The sequence below is a fragment of the Brienomyrus brachyistius genome, chromosome 10 (assembly GCF_023856365.1).
Source record: "Brienomyrus brachyistius isolate T26 chromosome 10, BBRACH_0.4, whole genome shotgun sequence".
Lineage (NCBI taxonomy): Eukaryota > Metazoa > Chordata > Actinopteri > Osteoglossiformes > Mormyridae > Brienomyrus > Brienomyrus brachyistius.
Genome location: NC_064542.1, coordinates 21877318 through 21904629, shown reverse-complemented (window position 1 = coordinate 21904629; position 27312 = coordinate 21877318). Strand labels below are relative to the sequence as shown.

General features: G+C 43.3%; 2 protein-coding genes across 2 annotated transcripts; both read right to left on the bottom strand.

Annotated features, from left to right (window-relative positions):
- Positions 1-288: 288 nt before the first annotated feature.
- cenpi (centromere protein I) lies at positions 289-22809 on the bottom strand. The gene is made up of 20 exons (XM_049029471.1): positions 22523-22809; positions 20592-20729; positions 19838-19956; positions 17878-17985; positions 17533-17581; positions 17371-17417; positions 15528-15617; positions 15289-15420; positions 12991-13140; positions 10737-10857; positions 9378-9469; positions 9109-9226; positions 8940-9004; positions 8173-8282; positions 6895-7030; positions 6612-6736; positions 5068-5116; positions 1719-1937; positions 809-850; positions 289-666 (listed from the first exon to the last, which is right to left on the bottom strand). Exons 1-20 carry the CDS (start codon positions 22686-22688, stop codon positions 514-516), a joined length of 2229 nt encoding a protein of 742 aa, XP_048885428.1. The 5' UTR covers positions 22689-22809; the 3' UTR covers positions 289-513.
- Positions 22810-22990: 181 nt separating this feature from the next.
- On the bottom strand, positions 22991-26590 carry tmem35 (transmembrane protein 35). Its single transcript, XM_049029811.1, has 2 exons — positions 26303-26590; positions 22991-24940 (listed from the first exon to the last, which is right to left on the bottom strand). The coding sequence occupies exons 1-2, from the start codon at positions 26420-26422 to the stop codon at positions 24578-24580; spliced, it is 483 nt and encodes a 160-aa protein (XP_048885768.1). The 5' UTR covers positions 26423-26590; the 3' UTR covers positions 22991-24577.
- Positions 26591-27312: the final 722 nt, after the last annotated feature.

Sequence of the window (27312 nt, the reverse complement as noted above, 5' to 3'; positions counted from 1 at the left end):
AGGGTTTCACCTCCACCTCCAAATCGCAATTTATTTTTGCTGGACGTGAACATGAATCAAGGTAGCAGTGGCGGGACCTTTCTTAAACTGTTCCAAGGAGGTTTTCAATTACTGCAAAATGTGGTTTTCCAGATGGCTGAACCAACGACCCCCAACAGACACAAATGATTTAACAGTAATCAATGACCCCCCTCCCAGAGTGGCATACAGGGTGGCCAGTTCAGTCAGCTGGGTCACTGAAGCGTAAACTGTGGTACATTATAAAACTCACCAACATGCACAGGAAGAAAAGCTGTTTCATTGCTTTTATTGCAGCTACGGTTTACATCGCATGATACACTGTACAAGCAGAGAAACTATACAAGAAAAATGCTATACAGTAAAGTTACAAAAGTATACAGAGTAAAGTACTCAAGTTTATTTACAGAGAAGGAGGCAGAGATGTTTGCAGGATATTTATTACAACAGGACAAGTTTAACCACCCCTCTACCCATAATCCTCCGGTCCATTTGTTATGAAGCCACTACATCCTCCTGGCTGCGGTTAGAGTTCAGCTTGGACCCTTGGGCAGATGTCCTGCGATTCAGGCTGCTTTGAACGAACTCCTTCAGGCCGTGGAGGTCCTGGCAGAAGAGGAACTCCACGAACCACTCCCAGTATTTACCCTGCAGGAGAGGAGAGAAGAGCCCCAATTCAGAGGCCATTTGAGCGCACACCAGTCCCTCCGATACGTCGGATGACACATTCCGAAATTCAGGAAAGCATCTCTCTGAATGCCTTTGGCTTATACCACATTTTTATTCATACCTTTATTGACCCAAGGTCCATTGTCATCTTCTCTGGCCAACACTGGACATGGAAGAAAATTAAGAAAAATATAAAAAAGGATAAAAATAAGTGAGTCTCCACTATTCATCACAGGACAATGCTAATAGCTGGATTATAGCCAAAGACACAGGCACCTCAATATTCAACATCACAAATGAAATCTGATGCTGCTGAAAGTCAATGAAGTTCAATGAGACAAATTGGCATCACCATCCCAAGTACCTTTTTCTCAACAAAGGACAATTTACAGCACCTGGCCTGCATCAATACCCAGCCCCGTGGCCATCAGCAGGCCTGGCTGGGACTCGGTACCCGGCCCCCGGGCATTAGTGGGCCCCCATGGGCGTCAGCAGGCCTGCCCGGAGCACAGCTTCGTCTAATTTGGCCATGGTATTTTCTGGACAACATGCACCCTCCTTTCCTGCTTGCAGGAGAATTCAGTGACTCCAGCAGAAGACCAGCGTCAGCATGCACAGACCTCCCAAGGGGGATTTAATCCCAATGGGTAAGTCACCAATGCCTCCGTGGTCACTTGCTGCTGGGCAGCCGACTGTTGTGGATGGAAAAAAAACTTCTAACACTGGTCAAACTTCCCGGCTTTTCAAAACCAACAGCTCATAGCTCATATGGTTATTTTATCGCAGCACAGGCTTAAGAGCTGTTACATCCAGCACTTTATTGCTGTAATACAGCAGCATCAGCACTAATCGTACATTAAATGGGTAAGAGGGCAAACTGGGACTAAAGCATCAGGCAGGCAGAAAATAAATGTACCAGAGAGAGGAGAGAACTACCCTAAACTACTGAGAAATCCACCAAATCACCAAGGATGCAACATCAGGCTCACGTGAAAGGTATGATGGAAACTCAAGCAGAGTTGTGGACTCACGTTCTGGTGAAAGTCGACAGCATAGGCCAGGAAGGCCGGGTGGTGGATGAGGCTGAAGCGAGCCCAGTGCTCGGGCACCCGGCTGCGGGACAGCACGTCGGTGCCCACCTCCAGGCCGGTGCTAGCCTGGAAGGCCTTGGAGTTCCACAGGCAGTTCACCATGGACACCACGTAGTGGTTGAACTGACAGTACGTCTTCCTGCTGATCTCGATGGGCTTCTGCACAGGGATGTGGAAACGAATGCAGGTGATTTCCCTGGGCATTCCACTGACCGCCCACACAGATCACCTCATTTTTATTTTTTTTTTAAGTAATATAAATCTCTGCCCGTTGTACCCATTGCTTCTGGGATAGGCTCCGGATCCCCTGCGACCCAGTAGGATCAGCGGGTTGGAAAATGGATGGATGGAATATCTGCCCATTCTCCTTCCTTGATCGTGCGATTAAACAGATTATACAGCCTGCATTTCCACCGATTCAGACACCTGTAAATTCATTACAAATTCAGGTGAGCGCACCTCCTTAAGTCCAGAGGTTTCCTACAATGTGACCCTAGCACCTTCCACTCTCCAGCTTAAAGGCTTATTCACCGTTATCTTGGCGGCCATTGCCAGCCGCAGGGTTTAAGTCTTTGAGAGCGGGAGTCCGCGGTTATCCATTTATACGTGAAGGACTCCAAGGTGAAAGATTCTGTGGGATTTAAAAGTCGCAGCCTTGAGAACACCATTTCGGTCTTCGAAAATCACTACACTCCCGAAGCGCACAGCACCTGAATCGGTCTGAATTCAGGGGCAGGCAGCCCTGTGACAGGAGCTGATGGATAGAACTCGTTCCCCATGTTCACTGAAATGGGCTGTTCTGAGTACAGGCTGTGTCACCTCACTGCTGTGATTGGGCATCTCTGGCAGCAAGAGCTGCCGCATGTGTGTGCTCTTCCTGTTGATGCACGGTTGACCTTTTCCCTACGCTTGTTTTTTTATTTTTAAACCACAGTTCCCCTTCAGGTTTTACGCCCCGACGCTCTCGCCACTGTTCCCCATTGGAGAGCGAGTTCGAGGGCGGTAGGGCTGCACAATATATATCGTTTCAGTAGTCATCATGATACGCGCATGTGCAATAACCACATGGTAGGACTTCTAATGTCAAGTAAGGGAAATTAAAACACGTTTGCTATAACTTTTTTGCTGCTTGATACAAAAGAAAAACTTGCATGGTTCTCATTTTCCATGACTAATGTAGAAGTTTACCTTGTAAAATTTACCCAGATTTAAAGATTTTTACTAGAACAGTTGCACAATGTACAATATTGACATTGCATGTTACACACATGCAATTTTCACATTTCAAGGATCGCAACAGTCCGCTGACCTAAGACAGTAAGTAACATTAAAACCTTTTTTCATGGAGTGCATGATTTAAAAAAAGTTTAAGTTTACTGCCACTCCTTTTGCACAAGCTCCTTTTCTTTCTTTGGTGTCAGACTCACTCTGTGTGGTGCGCGCTGGTGAGCAAAAATGAGGGAGTGGGAGAAAGTAAACAACTATTCAAGACATTCATGTTCTGCTGCATGAAGATATTTTGTATTCCAGAGAGAAGACACTGAGCAAATGCGAGTGATTTGTCGGCACTGCTTTCTGTCTGTTGACAACTCGCAGCAACACCACCAACTTACAGCGGATATAAAAAAAATGTACACACCCCTGTTAACATGTCAGGTTTTTGTGATGTAAAACAAAATTTGACCAAAAATAAATGATTTAAAAACTTCTCACCTCTAATGTGACCTATAACCTGTACAAACTGTAAAACAAATCTGTTGTAGTGGAAAAATATAAAAAACATACAATACAAAAGTTAGATGCATAAGTGTGCACACCCGGAAACAGATACTTTGTTGAAGCACCTTTTGATTTAATTACAGCATTCCGTCGTTTTGGACAGGAGACCATCAGCATGGCACACCTTGACCTGCCGATATTTACCCACTCTTCCTTACATAAGCAGTCCAAGCTGTCAGATAGCAAGGGCATCTCTTGTGCACGGCCTTCTTTAGGTCGTCCCACAGATTTTCCAATTGGATTTAGGTCTGGGCTCTAGCGGAGTCATTCCAGAATTTTAAGTTTCTTCTGGTGAAGCCATTCTTATGTTGATTTGGATGGATGCTTGGGGTCATTGTCGTGCTGAAAATTCCTCATCTTCAGCTTTCTAGCAGATACCTGAAGGTTTTGGCCCAAATGAGATGGCCCCCGCCATGCTTCACCGCGGGCATGATTCCGTCCGCCCCCCGCCATGCTTCACCGCGGGCATGATTCCGTCCGCCCCCCGCCATGCTTCACCGCGGGCATGATTCCGTCCGCCCCCACGCAATGCTTCACCGCGGGCATGATTCCGTCCGCCCCCACGCAATGCTTCACCGCGGGCATGATTCCGTCCGCCCCCCGCCATGCTTCACCGCGGGCATGATTCCGTCCGCCCCCCGCCATGCTTCACCGCGGGCATGATTCCGTCCGCCCCCCGCCATGCTTCACCGCGGGCATGATTCCGTCCGCCCCCCGCCATGCTTCACCGCGGGCATGATTCCGTCCGCCCCCCGCCATGCTTCACCGCGGGCATGATTCCGTCCGCCCCCCGCCATGCTTCACCGCGGGCATGATTCCGTCCGCCCCCCGCCATGCTTCACCGCGGGCATGATTCCGTCCGCCCCCCGCCATGCTTCACCGCGGGCATGATTCCGTCCGCCCCCCGCCATGCTTCACCGCGGGCATGATTCCGTCCGCCCCCCGCCATGCTTCACCGCGGGCATGATTCCGTCCGCCCCCCGCCATGCTTCACCGTGGGCATGATTCCGCCCCCCCCGCAATGCTTCACCGTGGGCATGATTCCGCCCCCCCCCGCAATGCTTCACCGTGGGCGTGCGGCCAGCTTCACGCCCTGATCCCCTCATCACCGTTCCCCTTCTGGGTACGAGCTCGTGGGGGGTTTCACACCCTGATCCCCTCATCGCCGTTCTCCTTCTGGGTGCGAGCTTGCAGGCAGATTTACACCTCAACCCCTTTGCTGCAGTTTCCCTTTGGGGACTGAGCTTGCAGGCAGCTTTAAGCCCTGACCCCTTAGCTGCTGTTAAAATAGCACTGTCTGACATTTCAGCACCCTGCTGCGATCTGTTTGACATTTACTGTGATCCATTAGGAGTGGCTATCAACAGGGACCCCAGAGCAGACCAGGCACCATGGCCAAGCAGCGTCTTGGCCGACCATAGCAGTTATGCCTCATAAACCCGTCTCCAACATGGCCAAATGGATGGATTTAAAAAGACAGTTCATATGTGACATGGAAGGCGGTCCATACCTTTGCATTCTGCTCTTGACTCTTGGCAGATATTAGATTTGTTCTGTACCTAAAAAAAAATACATGAAACAGAAACAAAAGTTCAACGGAAACAGAACTCAGAATAAAAGGCAAGGTTAAAAATCAAGACTGACTTCAAATACCAACCGAACCACGGTGTCCATCTATGCAAGCATTTCATCATGCTTTAAGTTAATATTTCTGCAAACATCTGTAAAAATGTCATTATTCTGCATCATGCTACAATGTCAAGGGTGGGAGAGGGAGGTAAGGATCGCATTACAGACATGCGTTCCAGTGTGATCGCAAGAAATAGCTATACAGCACACACTCAGCAGACACTTTTGTCCATAGTGATGTGAGCCAAACTGCACATTACAAATATACGTGCTTGCTACGCTGAGCTTCCAGTCAATGAGAAGGTACAAGTGCAATATGAAACGCTATTATAAGACAGAATAAACCAAAACAAAACTGACTCAGCTTATACGAAATCACACTCAGTAAGCTTTGCAATTTTAATGACGATTACTTTTAGCTAGTCCAAAAAAATCTAAAAGTTTTCTGCCGCTGCTTTTGTATGCACTCTGAGAAAATCATAATCATTCTCGTCCCCATTGTTGCACTTACTCAGAGGTTTGGGATGTTTGTGAGAAATTAAACTAAAATAACTGAAGAGGGGAAAAGTGAACAAGACCTGGTAGCGGAAAGACATTCATCTTCCACTGTATGGAAATATTTTCTATTCCACAGAGACGATATTGAGCAGAAGCAACTGATTTGTTGGCTCTGCTTTGTCCGATGGCACCGCTAATTTTTTTGCCAAACGCTTGTTGTTAGATGAGTTCTATTCGGCTATATGGTTCATTTTCAAATTCCTAAATAATAGCAAAAACTTCAAATATTGCAATGTGAACTTTTTCCAGTATCATTCAGTGCCAACACAACAAATTCACAAAAAAAAATATATTAATTGGTTATATATACACACCGTATTATATAAAATGATGCGGCTAAGCAAAACGGCTAACATTGATTTTCTAGGCGATTACTGTGACATACCGGAGTCATAGAAAATGAGCACAATAATTTAAATGAAAGTGATCAAAGACAGGCTAAGCTACTCCGAGAGGCTAAACGGCAAATGTCTATGGCTCACCTTGCATTACTGGGCAAATCCGTCAAATCTGGGTTTCGTCTTTTAAGATGTACTTGTATTGAAGTTGCCCTGCGCTGATATTTAAGTTTTGATCTGCAATACTGACCGACGACTGCATTCTCACTCGGTTTTAATGGGAAGTGCTTCCACGCAAAATGATGCTTTGACTTTATTTGGACCCTCATCCTCAACACACTGTCCTCCTTCCCCCAAATTGCCGAGTAATCGATCACGGAAATTTTAAATGAATGCTTTTTAATAATCAAGTAATCATGGCAGCTGGCACTTTGCGTACGGGTAACAAGAAAACGACCAAGAAAATTGTGATCTGACATTTTGGTCGTAACACTCCCCTCCCACTAGGGGGTAGGTGCGGTCAGCTCACCTGTACATGATGTGGCAAAGTTTATCCATGCTCACAGGCTCGGTAGCAAGGAGGGCCGGGTAAAACACCCCCACTGGTGGCAGGACCACCAGGGGCATGTCGTACTTCAGGAACATGTCACTGACCTTAGAGAGACACGAATACAAAACACATCCATGGTGAGAAAGGTCCTTCATACAAGACCAGAAATACAAGGTGTGTCTGCACTGGTTAGTCCATAACCAGAACACATGCAATACTTCACATATCCAATGGCACAGAAGAAGGAGTTCTTAAAAGGTACCGTTTCATAAAAGTCCAGGGTGAAATTGAGTAGCAGGGGGTGGTACTGCTCCAGCTGCAGGCCAATGGTGGAAATGCGGCCCACGAACTGGACCAGAGCCATGACCGAGTCCATCAGGCCAGACAGGGTCATGTTCCTGAAGGGGGCGACAGTAAGCATGAGGGACGCGTCTGGCTTTAAACCAATACACGTCATAGACCTTCAGCAGCACAACAATCCAACCCCGATCACCCCCTTGCATTAAACTGAACAGGATATCAGATGGTACAATGCCTTTCCCCGCAGATCTTATGCACAAAAAGATGCATCTGAAACTCTTCCATCCCCCTTTCATCCAGGTTTTCTGAAATCTTAATAAATCTTAACTGACGAACCTCAATCATAGTCAGAGGCAAAAAAATTCAGGCAAGACTTTAGACCAGGGGTACCCAAACAGTAATTCTCAATCGATCGCGAAGTGCGCGGCAAGCGTCCGTGCACTTGCATGCCCATTTTTCAGTGTGCAACTAATCGTGTACTGTAAACATTTAGCACACAAAAAAGCCAAAAGATCAAAAAGTATAATTTTCAGAGTGGGAAGAGGATAATTTTTTTTTGTTTACTCAAATTCAAAGTGTATATGCGATGCGAGTGTGGCTTTACCGAAAAAGGGCAATTTGGAGCCACATTTCAAAACGATGCACGAAAGCTACGAGACCGAGTTCCCTGCTAAAACAGCCATACGCAGCCGAAAAGTGCGAAAACTGAAAAGTCAGTCAGCAGCACAGCAGTGAATTTTTACATAACTGCATCTTCCCAGTGCCAGCGGTCCCAGTAAAGTTCAGAAATACATTTATTTACACTTGTTCAATTTAGTAATAGCTATGGTTCCCTATTTGAACTGCTAGATCTTGGCACACTGGCTGCTTGAAAAGTAGATCTTGAGTTAAAGGCTGGGCGCCCCTGCTGTAGACCTTGTGACAAGGGCTGTGAATGGGCCACATCCTGCAGCCTCCTCATTCCAGAAAGATGTGGAACAGAAATACAGAGAGATGTCGGCCACTCACACCTAACCGGAGAGGGTCGCGTGCGGCAGCAGAAGGGTTAGGATGCGTCGAGCAGATTTTCCGGCACTTTGACAATAAGCCCCACCCAGAAGGGGACAAAGGCAGGAACTAAAGCAGTTAAGGAATCAAGGCGGCTGCTCACATGCCAGGAACAGCCATCAGCTACTGCAGATGTGCAGATGACAATGGCTCTCTGAAAATATGTACTGAGAGTGAGTAAGGGGGTACTGACAGGGGAGTCTGGCTGGTCACGCTGATGTCCAGCTCGTCCTCGAAGGCGTACACAGAATGCCAGGTGAGCCACTTCTGCAGCATGCTGTTCAGGCACTCTATAACACTGCACTGTGGGGGGGGGGGTGTTCAAAAATCAGTCACATAAACACAGCGAATAAAGCTGCAAAAACCACAGTATGCAGCATTTGACATTTTCCAAAGCAACACTAACCCAGCATTTTGAAATCACTGCGAAAAAAGATTCAGCGAGCAGGAGGTGGTCCCAGCGAATTGCAAAATACCGCAGTATATACAATACTACCTTAATACCACCTAGAAACAACTTTAAAACTGTTCATACCAGTATGCCCATTTCACTACATTGAGTATATTTGTGTTTTTGCAATACGTCTGCCCTCTGCTGGTCTGGGGTAATATCACTGGTGTAAACCATCTGCATTCATGGACAAGTGTAGCCTACACACAAGAGTCCACAGGTACACTGAGGACAGTTTGTAGCAGCATGGAGAAAAAATAAGCATGACTTTGGTGGTCATGTCGCAATATATACACCAATCCGCAAAAATGCAGTCAATCATTGTCAAAATTCACAGAAATCTATTTTTATTACCGATTATCAATGGCTATCAATGGTCACAGCCCTAACAGCTAGACAACATGCTTTCCGACACCATCTGACACAGAAGCCTGTGTGATTCAGAATGTATAGCACCGGCGTAGTTTTGAGAAAGCAAACCTGGAATAGAAGAAATGCATCTCAAATACCTTGAAAAATAAAGAGGATGTGAAGAAAAGCTGTGTCAGAGGTTCAAAAAGCAAGAGCTTGATACCTGAGGGAAAAGGAAAAACACAAAGGTGTGAACAAAGGAGCTGCTCCCATCACAGCTCTATAAGCAGTCGAACACATCTCACTGGAGAGGGGGGCTGGACTCACGAGAGCACGGGACGACAGGGATGTCACTCAACAGGCCCAGCACCTGGGGGCGGAGCAGCGAGCCATCCCAAACTCTCAGGAACTTGTACAGGAAGAGCTCTGTGGCTGTGAAGCCCTCCTGGAAGGAGGGCAAAGAGCAAAGGGAAGGGGGTTTAACCACGGCGGAGCACACACTCGGTCAAACATCAAACTCCCGAAGTGAGATCAGGGGAAACCTGCAGCTCTGCTTCAAACACTGGGGGAGGAGGGGGAGGCAGAATGCCACCCACCTGAAGGAAGTGTTGCACGCTAATGAGAGTGTCTAGGAACTGGATGACCTCAGGCGCATCCTGCACCACCGTGTCCTTGCGGAAGAGGAACTCTGTTGACATGAAGAAAAGTCACGAATTAATAAGTTTTAACAAGGGCTGACCTGAGAACAATGGGAGACAAGTTCAGTGTCCCGAAAACTGAGGGCCCCCGACATTCAGAGGGTCCATTTTTCACACTTACATGGCATTTATTCATTTAGTAGATGCTTTTGTTTAAAAAAATGTGAGGGTTAGACAGTCCTTGAAGGTACTGGGGTTAAGAGCACTCAAGGGTCCAATGGTGACATCACTCTATCGACCCTGGGATTTGAACTGGTAACCTTCCGATTACAGGCACAGAGTCTGAACCCTCAACCATACACTGCATCAGGAGTCACGTCAGAACTTTTTGGTGTCACAAAATCTTAAATGCAATAACTCCTGTATTTACTTTTAGTTCTTATTTACCCCAAAATTCCTTGACCATAAAAAAAAAAAAAACTTCAAGTTATTCACTGAATAAAATACTGTCAGATTTGTCACAAATGAATGCTTAGCCTGAAGTTTATCCTTTGGGAGTGAAAATTCAACTCCACCAAGCCAAGAAATTTTTAAAATAAACGTAGGTCTTCGACCACGTGAGAAACAGCCACTCCCAAAAAGACCAGTAAGAATGGAACCTCTCCATTAATCATTGTCAACACACTGCTTGTCAAAAATAACTGGCACCAGCGTCATTTAGGCAACTGACAGAATAAAAACAAAAAGTAAAGCATTTACTGTCCATACAACTGCAAATACCAAGCAGGAGAAACATGAGCCTGACCACTTTGCACCATCTCACAGCATTAAAGGGAAATTCAACACGGCCCAGTCAGACTTCTTACTCTGTATTTACTCTCCTGGATAACCAATGCATAATAAAATACTGTCAAAAGTTTGAAAAAGGTAAAATAAAGTGCACTGGTGTGTTATTGGTGAATTTATTATTATTTTGTTCTTTATATATATATAGTGCATAGTCCATTATGCATAGACAGGAGAGAATTCATAAAAGGACACAATGGAATTTCATTAAAATGATTATTCTTGGAAGAGGACACACTAAAGCACGTTGGCCAAAAGCACCTGCCCGTTTCTGTCCTGCCCAGCAGCATTTTAATTAAAAATTCAGACTGCAGCCGTTATGCTCATTAAATCAATGCATTAACGATCTACAAGAGAGATGATGCATTGCGCTTTATATAAGGTGACACCAATACAGGATGAGATCCAGGGAAAGCCGTGATCATCCAGCGGCCTCGTGTGGGATTTTTACGAGCTGCCGCCCAGACTCACCTTCATGAAGCGTGCTGCCCAGCCAGTAATTGAGCCTCAGGAAAGCGCAGCTGTCCCTCATGCAGTCCAAGAAGTGTAGCGCCAGCGAGGAGCCCAGCATGGAACCCATCTGGGCCGGGAGCTGGAACACAGTCAGGGGCCGAGAAATCGGTTACAGGAGGCCAGTGGAGACAATTCAGGTTAAGCGGCTTGCGGGCCCCTCCTGGAGCCCGTAAAGTGGACACCTGCTCAATGCGAGAGGCGCCCCCTGCCCACCATGGCACCCGGCGGCCCACACTAAGACCGACCGCTCACTTGCCATGCTTCTGCCGACTGGCACGGTCCATTTGCCACGCGGGGTGTGACAGTGGGACATTCCACCTGCCTATTCAGCTCTCACATGCACAGCTGTCTCAGAAGAAGGGAGCTTGTCAGTAACTAAAAAAACAACAACACGGCCTTCTGGAGTCACCATGGAACCCTCCCACAAACAGGAAATGGAAGATTGACTATGCATGGCTGTCCTGTCATTTTGCTCTGCCCGCTGTACCAGTTCAGCCTTTTATGATGTTGGGCTCTTTTCTCAGAAACCGCTAGAGCAAGGTCATTGACAGGCAAATGCTGGAGGGTGCGCGCGTGTCTGTACACCTGTGCATATCGCCCTAAAAGCGCTACGCTAACTCCTAATCAGCTAATTTATAATGCTACCTGGTGGGAAAGGCGCATGGCCAATCAAGGCGTACATTAATACATTAGAATAATAACTGAATCAAATTTGGCACGACGATGATGAACCGCAAAAAGGTGAAATTATCACTCATTATTTTGACCTTAAATCAGTTAACTGTATAATGCTTTGCCGGCAAATATGTCCAGAGTTGTCAACTTTTATTTAATCCACTTTGCAATTAATAAATATGCAGGTAAAAAGCCCTGCCATAATAAAACAGCTCCATCTTGTGGAATAAAACGGCACAATCCATGAAAATGCATCTAAGAATCTATTGTGACTGAAAGTCATTCACGTTCTTGCCAAAAAACTAAAATCTGTACATTTTTGAGCATTTTTATGTCCGACACTAATGCGATGACTCAGAAAACATTGAAAATGAGATTAGCATCTACTAAAACAAAGCATGTACATAACAAAAAGCAAACCGAGACGAGAAACAGAGTGATTTTGTCAAATATTTTCCAAACTGGCCTAAAGAGCCAGAAGCAGGGACAGTTTCTAATGGTTTCATATCCATGGAAACGAGGGCAATCACCATCTCTATCGGTTACATTAACAGTCACACACAAGGGCAATTTAGGCACCGCCATTCATTTAAGTGGAGTAAACAGACACACAAAGGAAGAACATGCAAACTCCAGACACACAAGCTACACACTTCTGATTCCATACATATGATGCTGAGCCAAAGCAAAGATCTGCCGGCATTGCTGATGCTTGCATTAGTATATCGCAATACCATTTAAGACTGGTAGTCAAATGTTTATTTTACATTTGTTAACATTTGCGATTACAAAAGCGCTGTTTATGTAGCCAGTGCTTACTGCACTGCAATGCAAATGTTTTACCACTGAAACGCTAAATAACAAATCAAATGCTTCGTTTAGTTTTTTCTCCCACAGTTGACACTAAAACAAATGGCTCGGTTCATGAACACACACACCTGTAAAACTGCAAATCTACAAAGCAAAAATCCATCAGTTAAAAATATCAATTAGCAATGCTTCGTAGTGTACCTATTTAATGATTTGTAAAAAAAAAGAATATTTCGGCTAACACTAAGTTAAGAACCAGCACTTAATTTTTTTTTGATGGGTAATGGTTTAGGCTGATGCTAATTAACTCAAAAATATTACACACCCAGTGCGTGCGTACTTGCCAGTTGTATATACATGTGATTTTAACCAGTGGAGATGTGCATTGCCGGTACTGACTAGTGGAAAAACTTAATGGTCATCTACAGTTAACTTTGCATTATTGGGCAAGTCCGTAAATGTCGTCTTTGCAGATGTAGTTTAATTCCAGTCATGCTATTATAATATTTATGTTCTGCTTTGCAGTAACGAAAGATGAAAGCATTTCCATCCACTTTTAATGTCAACTGAAGCTTTGGCTCTTTATCTGGACCCTTGTCCACTATACTGTGTTCTTTCCGCATTCCGCCATATAGCAGAGTAACCGGGAAGGCAAACGTTAAATCAGTTAGCTAGTATGGAATGTGACGGTGCCTCTAAAGGGTGAGGGACAGAGTTCGGAAGTTACCTCGATTTGGTGGAGGTTCTCCAACAGCTGGGGGAAGGTGCGCAGTTGCTCCAAGGGGAAGACCCTGCTGCTGCTGAGGGGTCTGCTGCTGCTGCTGCTGCTGTGAACCGTGGAGCTGACAGGTGGGATGCTAATGCTCCCATTCAGCTTCTGAGGGAGAACAGGAAACATGGGGGAGCGGTGTGTCATTTTTGACCTTGCAACCACGGCCAGCCTGAAAAATGGCCCCCCAAACACTTTGATGCGTGAACAAAACCATTCACGCACATGTATCATTCACGAGACTATCCCAACAAACCTAAATTTTGACTTTGATAAGGATACCAGCTTGGTACTTCAGTCTCGATACCAAACTGATACTATAAAATATTTATATTATACTGCTTTGAAATAATCAGGCTTATTTACGGATTAAACCAACAGCAGCAGCCACTAACAGGGATGGGCACCTGGCGGCCCGTGGGACGCATCTGGCCGCATCCACTCTTTTCTCTGGCCCATTCGCTGTGCATAAATATTAAATATGTTTCATAAATTCAGTAAATAAAAACACTCTGATATGAATAGTAGCGCATCATGCCGCCTGACCACTAGGAGGCGCTGGAAACAGTTACCAGAAAAAATGTAAAAAACACTATAATAAACAATAATTGATACTTCATTGATCCCCATGGGGAAAATTGTCTTTACGCCTCCCTCAATTTGCCCCATGTAGAGTATGATGTTCGCGAGGGGCTGCCACCCGTAGCGGTGCCCAGGGAGCTGGGGGCTAAGAGCCTTGCTCAAGGACCCGTAGACATGCTGAGGCTGAGTTTGAACCGGCGACATTTTGATTTCAGGCACACAGGCTTAACCCACTGTGCCACATGCTGTCCCCCCCCCCCCCCTTTTTTTAAAAATAACATTTTTAATAAATCCAGCGAAGAGAGCAACTGGCCTGAATAATGCCTTCATTCAGAAGCCAGATGTCATCTGATCATTACTGACAAAAATCTATGGTACATCTTTCACGCTTCTTTCCATTTTCGGTTCCATTTTCGAAATCCCTCGTAGTCCTTGGTCGCCTGGAAGCTTTGGCTTCAAATTTGCAGTATGTTTTTAATTTGAAGCCCAAAATGAAAATTTGACTAGCCCAAAAAATATATATATATAAAAATCACACACACACTCACAAAATAATAATAATAATAATAATAATAATAATAATAATAATAATTAAAAAAAAAAAATAAAGTTTGACGCAGAAACATAGCCTAAAGATCATTATTGTTTCAAGTTTCAAGGCTGCACAATAAACAAACCCTCCAATAAATCAAGGCTTTAAGTGGACGAATCATCACCATGATCAATAAGTCAGTGGTCAATGGTTTTCCTTGAAAGAGACAATCAAAAGAGCAAAAAAGGTGAATAAAGGAGGGAATATTATTTGACTTATTCTGATGGCAATCAAATCTTCCCCAGCAGGCTACCAAAACGTAACAATGCTTTGCCAAATCTTGTCCTGGGATGTTGGGCTAGCGATTCTGTGAGCCCTGGTTATATTACGCGTTTTAAAAATCTCCTGGTTAGACGTAGGCTTGGGCAGTGTATCAATGAGCTCTCATTAAGAGCTCCGTGGTGTTCAATGATGTTAACATGATGTCCTCAGTGGCAATATAAGAAGTGCACTGGCTCGTGAGGAAACGTACAGAGCCCCCAAGAGGTCGGGAGGGGGGGTGGGGGGATATTTTTAAAAATTAGTTCTGCATTCCCTCGTAATAGTTTTGTGATCCCATTACACTGGGTCGCCTGCTATTTGCTGCAAGTTGACAGCAAGGATAAACTTCAGAAGATAAAAATATAACATATAAAATATGAAAAGTAATCTGCAGTATGTTTTTTTATTTGAAGGCTAATGCCATAAACGTTCCAGTTAAGTGCACTTCCAACGGCCGTCAGGCTTCTGTTTTAAAGCCATTGGCCAAACAGGTTTTAGATTTCTTTGTTGTTTTGAGAGCAATGTCGTAAAGTCTGCGATACCAATTATAGGTATTCTGGCTTAATAATACCAAGATACGGTTTTTGGTCCATAACACCCAGCCCTTGGTTACCATGCGCACCTGATGATAATTAAATCAACGTGAGTGAAAGAGAGACAGGCTTCGTCAGGTTAGACATGTTGCTTCCCTCGTAGCAGCACTTGCATACTGAGGCTCTCGGGCCTGTGGGTTCACCTTTTTTGTGAACCTGCAAAATTGCGCACTTGAGCTGGATCTGCACACGGCCCCACACAGAAGAGGCTGAGGCGGCTGCACATACCCTCTTCCTGGCAGTGGGGCGCTTGTGAACGCCGGGGCTCAGCTGCAGATCTGACCACAGCTTGGAGCGGCTGCTCCGCTGAACAGCGGCGAGGGCCGACTTCCAGGTGGAGTTATGGTTCCTGAAGCCACTCTGAGCAGAAAGAGGGGACATTTGAAAAGAAAGTCATGACTAAGTATTAAAACAGGCCAAACAGGGCCCATAGCCACACCCCCTCCGGCTTCAAGCAGAGCACTGACCTTCATCCTGGACGGCACTGACAGGATGACCAGATCCGGGCAGAAGATTTTGTATAAAGACAGCAAGTGCAAGAGGAAAGGCTGTAGGCCCTGGGAAATGACACGACAAGAGATATGACCACATGCATTTGCAATCAGCTTATGTATTAGCAGATGCTTCTATGCAAAGCAGCATGGAAGTGAACGGTTTGTGGTCAGACAGCACTGATAGCTCCTGGAGCAGCTGGGTTTAACGGCCTTGATCAAGGACCCAGTGGTAATATGATTACTCAACCAACCATGGGATTTGAACCTATAAACATTCAGACACAAAAGAAAAATCCCTAAGCTCCTGAGCTACATTCTGCCCTCAAAAAAATCCTCTAATATGAACAGTTAAAACATTATTGCAAGAAACAAGATTCCACAGTCACAAAGATAGCTACCACGCGAGTGAGGCTGGTTGCAGAGACAAAGATGTGCACGACTGATTCACATAAATTCGCAAACTATGAACGAGCACTAGCAGTAGTGACAACGAATTTTTCTTGCTTCTTTTGAGCAAGCAAGTGCAAAAAAAGGCAAATACTGGATACATCCAATTCTAAATAAGCTTATACTTTACAACAACCAGTTCAGATGGTCAAAAAGAGCTTTGGATGTATCCATTATCAGATAAATAACTACAGGGGGTATTTCCAGATATCCTGAAATTACCAATAACTCTGCCAAGCAAAATGAATTTTAAGAACACTGCAGTAACATCATCTGTTATCAGTTACTACAGGAATAATAATCGCCTACCCCACTGTGTTCTCCATAACACACACACACACATATATATGTAGGTAACAGCAAGCTTGGCAGCGAAGGGAAGCCACCTGCAGCAGTGCCCATGCTAATGGCCTTGCTCAGGGACGTGTGGCTATTCCGCCGAGGCCAAGCTCTAACCGGCAACCTTCCAATCACAGGCACAGCAGCTTAGGCCATCGAGTCACACACTGAGAAAGCAGAGCTTATTGGTTATGTTTTAACTGGATTTTTATTGGATATTGATTGTATACAGATAGCTTTATAAAATCAAGCAATATATTAATATCAATAAATAACCACAATCTAATATAGCCCAACAGGCATATTACAAAACCTTAAAAAAGTTCATGAAAAACCAACACAAGCAACCAGAATAACTGCAAACAGCATAACATGTCCTTGTAGTCAGGGAAGACAGGCTATGGATTCTTTCCATCTGAATCTTTTCATTTTGAGAATCGATTGTGACATTAAAATGTTTAACGGTGTAAGTTAAATATTTATAAGGAGCAGCATATGAACTGCTACTGGGCAGGGCCACCCATAAGTGTGGCAATCACCATCACCAGGGTATCATTACAGGCTTGTGTTGTGAAGCTAATGAAAGATTTTCTTCCTATTGAAAAAAAGAAAAAAAAAAACTGACCACGTGTAAAACTGACATCCTATTGGTTGTTCATTCTTAATGCATCCAGACACTAACAAAATCAACCTCCCTCCAAATATAGAAATTGTGGATGACAACACAAATTTGTTGGACTTTGCACGAAAGCCTTCACAGAACTACGCTTGCTCACTTCAGAATGATGTTGTTCGGAACAGTGCGAAAAACAGTGCGCTGTGAGTTTCTATGACCTTTCAGCAAGCTCCGGAAATATTCCCGTTTAATCGTTCGTGGCTGACTCGCGACCTCAGATCTCAAATTCGTAAATGTAAAGGAGGTTCCATATTACTACAAATCGTTAAAAGATCACTGACAGCCCCCATAATCACTTGAACCATTCAAAACTTTATGCACACTCATGGTAAAAAGTACGCTCAGAGTGCTTACCATTTTACCCTGAAGTTCAAGAAGCTTTCTGACCCGGTAAGGTCGAACTGGAAGGGAGAGGGGTAAAGGGTTAGCACTGGTACCACTTTGCCCTAGTTCTGCCTTCAAGCAGGATGTAGGGAATGTTCTAAAAGTGCCAGGATCTAAGAGAACATGACTTACTATTTTCTCTCCTGGTCAGCAGGTACAGAAGATGGCAGATATATGGACACTGTAAAAAGCGACAAAAAAAAAAATCATATCTTTCATGACTGAAGCCCTTGTACACACATCCACACGGAGCTGGTTTGGTTTCCTAAATGTACAATAGACTTCATGCTGATATTTAAAGACGTCTTTGGCTCTCGTTCCAATGAGTTAACCACTATGATCCCGCAGACGGAAACAGAGAGGCATACTCAAACATGAACGCATAGTGTCATCTTTGTGCAATGATATAAACCAAAACCCATCATGTATACATCTTTCACTACGAACCATTCACAAAACAGGGAGCTCTCCACCTACCATCGTCTCCTGTGTCAGGAAGCTGAAGATGAAGCCATAAATAGCCCTCAACTTGTCCTTGGAGTCGATCAGGTCAAACATAGTGAGGACCCAACGAATGAAGAGGACCTGAAAGCCCGGGGGGGGGAAAATCACACACTGATCCACAATGCGCAAGTTAATGAAAATTAGTAGCTACAGTTACTTCATTCAATTTACCAATCATTGCATATAAAGGTAATTAGTTACTAGGGAAAGTAACAGTTGCATTACTTCAATTCTCTTACTGATACATAAATACCCAGACAGCACACATATCTCAGGACGTCGTTAAATGATCGTGGTGTACTCACACAGACGCACAATTTACATATATAGATCTTACAAACCTATTGTGGGTAATTTAGCCTAATCGGGAAAAATAACAGAAGACTCAATGTTGCACAGTCGTCTTATTAACATGATGTTACTATTGAAATACATCACAGAGACATCAGGGGAACGTCGAATGAATGTTCAGTAGCAATGTCTCTGACAGATGCTTTGTCGATGGATTTTAAAGCTTCGTGGAGAGACCATGCCAATGCATGTGTGCTGCCTGGGTACTTATTTTAGTGTTGCTGCTGTGACAGTGTGATAATACAATTGTCAAATTTGATCTATCACTGCACCCAATATCATCCATTCATTGCGCTACAGTACAGGCAAATGATGATAAAATATTAGGGGAATAGCCTGCGTTTGTCCAGTAATATGTTAATGCAAGACAAAAGTGACAAGTAATTAGTCTATTTAAATTTCAGTACTTATGAGTTATTTAATTTGAATAGGTGATTAGTTACATTACTCGTTACTGCCAAAAGGACTGGAAATACAGTTATGTGAGACTTCTAAAGGACCAGTCATCTACACTACATGGACCAAAAAATTGGGACACACCACTTAATCACATGAATTCACTTGTTTCATTCAGAACCATTGTGTATAAAATTAAGCACCTAGCCTTGTAGTCAGGTTTACAAGCATTTGTAAAAGAATGTTTTTCTGAAGAGCTCAATGAATTCAAGCACGGTACTGTCACAGGATTCCACCTTTGCAATAAGTTAGTTCATGTAATTTCTTCCCTTCTAGATATTCCACAGTTAACTCTAAGTGGTATTACTGCATTTCAATAAAAGCATTAAAAAAATAACACTCAGCCAGGAAGGGGCAGACCATGTAAAGTAAAAGCGCAGGGTCACCAAGTGTTGAGGTGCATAGTGTGAAAGTCACAGATGCTCTGTTGACATTAACTGCAGGCTTCCAGCTTCCTTTGGCCCTAACCCAACACATGAACTGTACACCGGGAGCTTCATGGAACAGGGTTCCATGGCCGAGGAGTTGCATGCAAGCCACATATCACCAAGTGCAAAGTCAAGTGTCAGATGGAGTAGTGTAAAGCACACCATTACTGGATTCCTGTACAGAGTCCTGGTCTCAACCCCATCTAACAACTTGGGAATGAACAAGAAACAGCAATTGCAAGCCAGGCCTTCATATCCAACATCAGTGCCTGACCTCACAAATGTTTTTTCAAAATGAATGGACAAAAAATTCTTGTGAAAAACCTTCCCAGAACAATGATAGCTGAACATATTGATGCCTTTAGATTTAAAATGGGATGCCATAAAAGTTGAATGAACTTCTGCGTGTTGAGTTTGATATTGATATTTCTCATTTCAGGAGTTTTACATTTTATATTGCTAGATAGATTTTTATGAAGCAATCCAGGTTACATAAGAGTGATAACAACAAGGAGTCTCTTTCAATCTGCACCCCTTAGCTTGCCAAACCACTATCAGATTTCACATTTCCTCCAATGAGACGTATTAGCAAGGATCAGGTCAGCCAGTAACGGGAGCAAGTATGGTTAAGGGCCATGAAAAAAAGACCAACAGTTCCAACCCACTAAGCCACAAACTCCTCCTTCGGCCCCCTCTACCTGCATGCTCATTGGCATCTTATCCACACAGAGCCAGGAAATGCCCCTGATGACCGCTTCCTGTGGCACTGTGGAGGCTGGCACCAGGAACTTCAGGACACGTGTGCTGACGGTACCCCCTGAAACAAGGGAAAAGGAGAAGACACACAGGAATATAACAATTAACAAAAGAAACAGACCTAACAATGACAGCTAGGCCTGTCAGAATTACTACATTATCACCTGATTGCAATTTTGCCATGACTATTTTGCACAATCACTAGAATTTTTTCCCTTCATCTGTTCAAAAATAGCTGGATGAAACGAAGATGTCATATTTCTATAACTACTTCCATGCCATTTTCTACTGCGCAATGTTTGACTGGCGTTTGTTTAATGACGTCATGTCCCCCAAAACCGTGACCAAGATAAGTGATAAAAAAATAATGGATGGATACAACTAATACTTAAAAAAACATCATGCAGAAAAAGACCAAAATGACAAACTCCATCTCCTGATTGGAAGCCATCTGTAATCTTGGAATTTAAAAATGTAATTTAGATTACATAATTTAGAGCCCAGATATGGACACATTTTTTAATTTGCAGTGAACATAACATTATGTGTTTTGTAATGAACGTGGGCATAATACAGACTGGCTAAGGGCAAGATTCTGACCCCCAAATTAGACAACAGGGCTACCCAAACTAAACATTCAAAATAAATAATAGAGAAACAAAAACTCCAATCAGGGCCCTCATGACTTCTACTCACCCATGCGGAGGCTTAGAGAAAATTCCAGCAGTATGGACACGGCCTCTGGGGGAAGCCCCTGGCTGAGGGCCACTCGCTCTACAGCAGCCAGATGTCTCTCCAGAACATCATTGCCTTTCCATGGGGTACCTGCCTTCACTGAAACAGAGCAACGCCAGACACACAACTACATGTATTATCTGACCTTTCTGGGTACTTCCCAGAAGTATCGCACAGTAATCCTCCTTTTGGGTAACATTTTCACTTGTCAGTAACTGTTTCGGCTTTTGTATTGCATCCAGAAAACAACAAATACAAAAATGAACTGCTCTGTGACAAAAACCAAAAGGACAGGGTTCATCCCCATGACGGAAACTGGGTAGTTCTCACATACATAGCAGGAGTTTAAATATGAATTTTTCAATCATTAAGGATTACTTGAATAAGTTGGGGATGTTATTTAAGGTAATCGCAATAACAAACACAGTTAAATGAAGTGAAAAAGGATTATTTACAGAATTATAAGACGTTTCATACATAGACATAATAAAAATGGTGATAATACAACCAATGCCATGGAATGTATTACAGTAGAAATTAATTTTATTAAGTCTAAAATTAGTTCTGTGAACAGAGTTCCGGGTACTCATGTATTTATTGAATTTATTAGTTGAGATTTTTGGAAATGTAGGTAATGTAGGGGGCAGCATGTGGCTCTGTGGGCTAAGCCGGTGTTCCTGTAATCAGAATGGTCACAGGTTCAAACCCAGCCTCAGACTGCGGGTCCCTTAACCCCCAGCTCCCTGGGCGCCGCTACGGGTGGCAGCCCTTCGCAGACAACTTACTGTATGAAAAAGAGCAAGTTCTGGGAGGCATAAAGACAATTTCCCTACAGGGATCAATAAAGTATCTATTATCATTATTATTATTATTATTAATAAGAAAAGAGCTCGTTTGTGGAGATTTCATTATTGGCCTTTGGAATCCAGGTGGTTTTATAAACACACTGTATAGTTTAGATCTTCATTACACCAACAAGAATAAAAACATTGCTAGAAACTATACATATTAAAATTTAGTATGAGACAGTGTTATCAGATATTAGTGATCACTAACCAGTTTTTTTTATATATATAATATGCAAGGCTTATGTAAAAGAAGATATCAATAAATACTGGAAATTTACTTAGATATGGTTAGATATAGAACTGAACTTGAAACAGAATAGTTTAAAAGTAATCTATTAAATCAGATCTGGGATAATTATAAGAGTGATGTAAATGAGTAATACAATTCATTTATCAATATATTAACGTTATTATAAATAATTAGGAGAAAACTTTTCGATTAATGCCATAGCAAAAGAAAAAAAGTGAGGACTTTACTCTGGATCACTAAGGAAATTCGTTATTGAAGACAGTAATTCAACGTCATTGAGCCTCTACATTTGTAATTTATATCTGACTCTAAAGTCTGGCTGGCAAATCTGTCTCGCTCAGAGTGCCCAGTCTTTAAATTTTTAATGACAAGGCAATAACAATTCATATTATATACCGAAAGGATATTTTACAAAGATACAAGGCGTATCTGTAACATTCAACCATTACGGGTCACAGACTTTGTTTGCATTGTGTCCAGAAATGAGGCCGCCCCTCCGAAATATCTTTCACTCAGGGCCATTTTAAGAAGCTTATGGTCGGAAATTAAAAACAAGGGGGACGCCAGGGGGGAGCCGGCCAGCGCTTTGACGGCTACACACGAGCTGGTGGCAGCTGTTCGTGATGACGATCGGGTGGCCGTCGGGTGACAATCACCGTAAACGAGCCGCTTCAAAAAAATAAATCGCCTTCCTCTCTCAAAATGCAACCAAACACATAGCAACACTTCATATTCATAAATATAACCGACAAAAAAGTCCCGTGGATCCGCGACGGCTACGCCGTATTTCTTACCTCGGGAAAAGTAGCTCAGCGCGGATTGGAACGGCTCTCCGGCCTCAGCCCTTTTCTTCGGCTCCTCCGCCACACGCGAACTCCGGAGACTCCGGGAAGATCCCGTCATATCGTTTTCCGAAGAGCAACTCAATTCCAACCGCAACGGGTCGGATTTGCTCGCCATTGCTGCATAACCCCCCAAAAAAATCCCGAAATCCCCTCTGAGCAACCGGCCCCTACGCAGAAACTCAAAAATTCGCGCGCGACGTCCTGCGCATGCGCCAGGTTTCCAGGAAGCGCCTGACTTCCGGTGCGGGTCTGGGGAAGGAAAGTTTCTATTTGAAAGGTTGGACGTAATGTTTAGTAAATCAGCTGTCGGGGTGGAATGCGTTGTCACAAGAAAAAGTGTCAATAAGTGCAGTTGTGTATCTGCAGCCTTAAAGGAAATAAAAAATTATTATTGAAATAAAAAACACTTTAGGTCTGTTATTTTCGACTCTTAGCTTTATTAAAACAAACAGGGAAACAAAATGCATATTTTATCTAAATATTTATTTTTGTCTAATTTTGTACCACGTTGTCAAAAGGATAGTGTCAGAAGAATCCCGGAGTCAACGGAACAGTGGGGTGTGCTACGAAGCGAACTTTAGATGCCCCTGGCTAACTTTAACTATAAAAAAAAACTGGCGAGGGGTTTGTCTGGACACTTTGACATTAAATTAAGGGGGAGGTCGACACTGCAAACTAATAATAATACCCGCCCCGCTCAGAAACTTACGACAGTTTTATCCCAAAGGCTGCAGGTAAACATAAGGCAGCGTACGATAGTAGTACCCAAATGCCTCAAAAACCTCACCAATAAACCTACTTCGTAGTACACCCGTCAGGTTTTCCTACTAAGGTTGATATTGCGTCATCTCCTTTAAACCTGAGTTTGGTTTCATGTTAATTACCCAAAGCAGTGCAAATATGACATGTTTGATGCGGAATTGTAAAGTTTGCCTTAACAATGGATTTCACGATCCACAGCAACAACTCAAATCTTAAGACCAATTGCGCCCCTATTGGTCTGAAACATCCTGCACGAAATAAATAAATACCTCAAACAATAACCATTTTTCCGAATTTACAGTACTTTCAAAAAACAAAGATCCCGATAAGATCGTACTGATAAATACATGGATAGAAGAGTAAAACACACACAATACATTATTTGTGACCTATTATCTCTGGACTAATTTGTTTCTTCAGTCACATAAACAAATAAAGTCTAAAGTTAAGTTGTTTTAGAGATAACTATCATTAAGTATGGCAAGAAAAATGACAAAAAAGTCAGAAAATTGTCAAAATGGCTTTGCCCTTTAAGAAAGACAGAACTCTGCCCTATAACATAATGTAGCATTTTCACTCATAAAATGGAGAGCCTACTGAAATAAATGCAAACACAATTGGTCATTCATTATGTGATGCCTGCAAATGATATAGCAAAAAGAATACATAAAAATTCATCTTCTTTCCACATACTTGTCCGGGCACCCAATTCATGACACACATTGAGACAGTTTAACCTACATCTATTGCAAGCCTCAGTGGTAAAAATTAAGACTATTAAGACTAACTATTTTTCCTTTGTAAACTGAGCAATACAGTTTACCTTCTTAATATAAAAATACTAAAAAGAACATAATGTTTAAAAACATCACATAAACCACAAAGCAACATATTCCAAGAATCATTTTTGTGTGAACTTACATGGTGTGTCAATTTTAAAATTTTAATTGAATAAAGAAATTTAACAACACAGACTGTAACTTTCCCCAGAAATGATGTTTTCCTCCAAAGGTAGTGCAGAGACACCAGGTTAAGGTCAAAGGATATGGTGCTTGGAATAACAGAATGGAGGGAATTGTTTAACGTAATCTGACCACCAGATGGCAAGCATTCTGGATCAAAAAATTTTGCAACAAGTGGCCATTACTTGGATTTTTTTTCCTCTCTCACTAGTTTAGAATCTCTGTCAACTGAAGTTACTCTCCAACTTTCTCGTGCCGTGGCCATGTTCCTGTGCTTGATTTACGACAATTTTACTTTATTTTTCTCCTGATTGTTGACCAGCTGCTCCCTGCTCTCCTCTCCTTCGGGCTGGTCCTCATTCTGCCGGGCCACCAGGAGGCGACAGGTAAGAAGGATGCCAAAGACCAGGGCGTGGGCGTAGCGTTTCAGGGGGTCACCCACCAGCTGGTGAAAAAACAGCACCACCAGCATGACTAGCAGCAGCAGGAAGTTGGCCATGTCCTTGGGCTTCCCGGGAACCAGCGTCATTACTATCCCACAGGCCACCTCCAGTGTTCCAATGACCTTGCGCAGCAGTACTGAGCTGATGCCCACCTTCTTCAGGCCTGGCAAAGCCTTGGCATAGCTCTTGTATGCCCGTTTCTGAAATGCACCCAACAGAATTAATTAATCGGCACTATCCTTTTGACATGGAAACATTAGGACATGTTGGACACTCATATTTCCTATCATTAACAGACACTAATCATCCAAAGCCAATCATGTCCAGTATTTTATAGACCTGTAACCCTGATACACCCAGAAGCCGCTTTCCCAGCCAGCTGGCATCCTCACGGGGAACAGTCCTATTTCGAGGCCCTACCAGATCTCTGAATTCCTCCCCCCACTTTGGGCTCTCAGCCTTGTTCTGCTAGTTATTACCCACAGCCCAAGACCATAGGTGACAAAAGAGATTAATCCAAAAGCAAAACTATACTCACTCCTGCTTACTCTCCACAAACCTGCTCAATACTGCAGCCGTCTAATTGGTCCCTTTGAAAGAAACAATGCACTGCCTCATGCTTAAAGACATTACAGCCATAGCTAATGCATGTACGATGAACAAAACAATTACATCATGTTGTATGTGTGGGAATATGGAACCAAATGATGTCATCTCAATTTTCCGCTACACCACCAAAACCAATGTTTTTAACCATATACTTCTTTGCCACTGTTAATCTACGCAGTGCTTGAAGTGGGCCAGTGGTCACAAGCAGGCAATAGCAGCACCTCGCCGTTTGTCTCTTCAGAGTACAGAAACCTCTCAATATCACAAGGGGAGTTCCAGCACCTGCCCGTTCTCTCTTCAAGCACTGAATCTACTGAATAAATAACGTTTAACGTTTAATGACCAATAAATTGGTCATTAAAACAATAAAGATTATCATTGCAAAAACAGCAGAAAGAAATAAAAGAAACAATTCCCGATAAGAGAAATCGTTTAAAAGTAATCGCTGGTGTAAAAGTAAGAGAATGTCTGCAGAGGAGTCTTACAACATCAGCAGCCGCAGATGCAGGGTAGAATTTGCTGGAATGATCCGCCATTGTCCGACAACGGAATAACTCTGTTCAGTGACAAACCGTGATCTACTAAACTGATATTTTTAAATGTTTTACTAGGCGTACAAGGGTTCGCAGCCTTATATGCGTTGACATTTTATACTGATAAATGTATAGTGAAAATTTATATATGCCCTACTATGCATAGTTCATTTTTAGCTCGCCGCTTTTGGTATTATCCTGACACATTTTATAATCATCCATTTCATAGTTTCTCCAGTGAGCAATTTTATACGAAGGGAATTGTTAGAACGCTGGTCTGGTCGCTTCGCATAAACTGATCGGCGGCTTTCTGCTTTCTTTTGTCCAGTGAAACCGCTTTCTGCAGGGATGCAACATCTGCACCCGGCTCCGAGCCGGATCGGGTTCGCTTCCATCCCCCACCTACATCTGCAGACTTACCATCTCACTGTATGCATCTTTGCTTAGTCTCGGTGTGAGCTTGATCGTGCCCATAAATACAAAAAACAAGCCAAGGGCCAAGGAAAGGGCTACGATGGTGATTGTCCTTGGAGAGGCCATCTTTTTCTTTGTCTCCAAGCGGAGCACTTAACACCACAAAAGCTGCTGCTTCCGAGCGCTGCCTGAGTTATTACTCTTTGGCCCAGTATAATTATATAAAGGAGATTTCGGACCGAAAGGGGATTGGTAGAGGATAAAAATGGCAATCAGCCGACTGCCACTGGGTCCCAGCGCCCATTGTATCCAGCGTTTATTATATAAAGATGATGACAAACCCCTTGCAGTTCGTTTTATTACAGTGAATTGAACTCCAAGACAGCATGTAGTTCCTCGTAAGATACACGAAAAATTACTGATGCAACGTTCAACGGCACATTTGAAGCTAGTCAATACACATTAGCGATCACAACTGAAAGTACATAATTATTAGTTGTGTTTCTTAAGTTTTGGCTTTTTGGCATCATGCTACTTTTTGTAAGTCACGAGGTGGCATTACATATGTGACGTGATAGTGTGCTGTGAGTAACCCTGTCCTATATTCCGTCATTCTCAGCATTGAACAGCAGCTTCCTGTTTTTTCAGCCTGTTTAGACTTGTGGTTACTACAGTGGTTCCATCTGTGTATAGTGGTGAGATAATATGACTTCATCATCAAACTGGACTGATAAGACAATATTAAGTTCCATTCCAGTATTATTGAAAAGGATAGTATTACATTAGATGTACTAAGAAAGCTAAAACCACCTCCTTGCTCCAAGATTTTCCTTGTACTCCTTCTAGAAGTGTTCAGTCAGTCACAAATACTTTCCTTACCATTATCTCAATTCTTACCCTATTTGGTTGTATATAAGTTTATACTACAGGATTAGTATGCGATTAAAAGTGCCGCATCAACCATACGAGCAACCTGGGCAAGAGGCCTGGGGTCCTTCGTATCAAGGGGTCTTTGA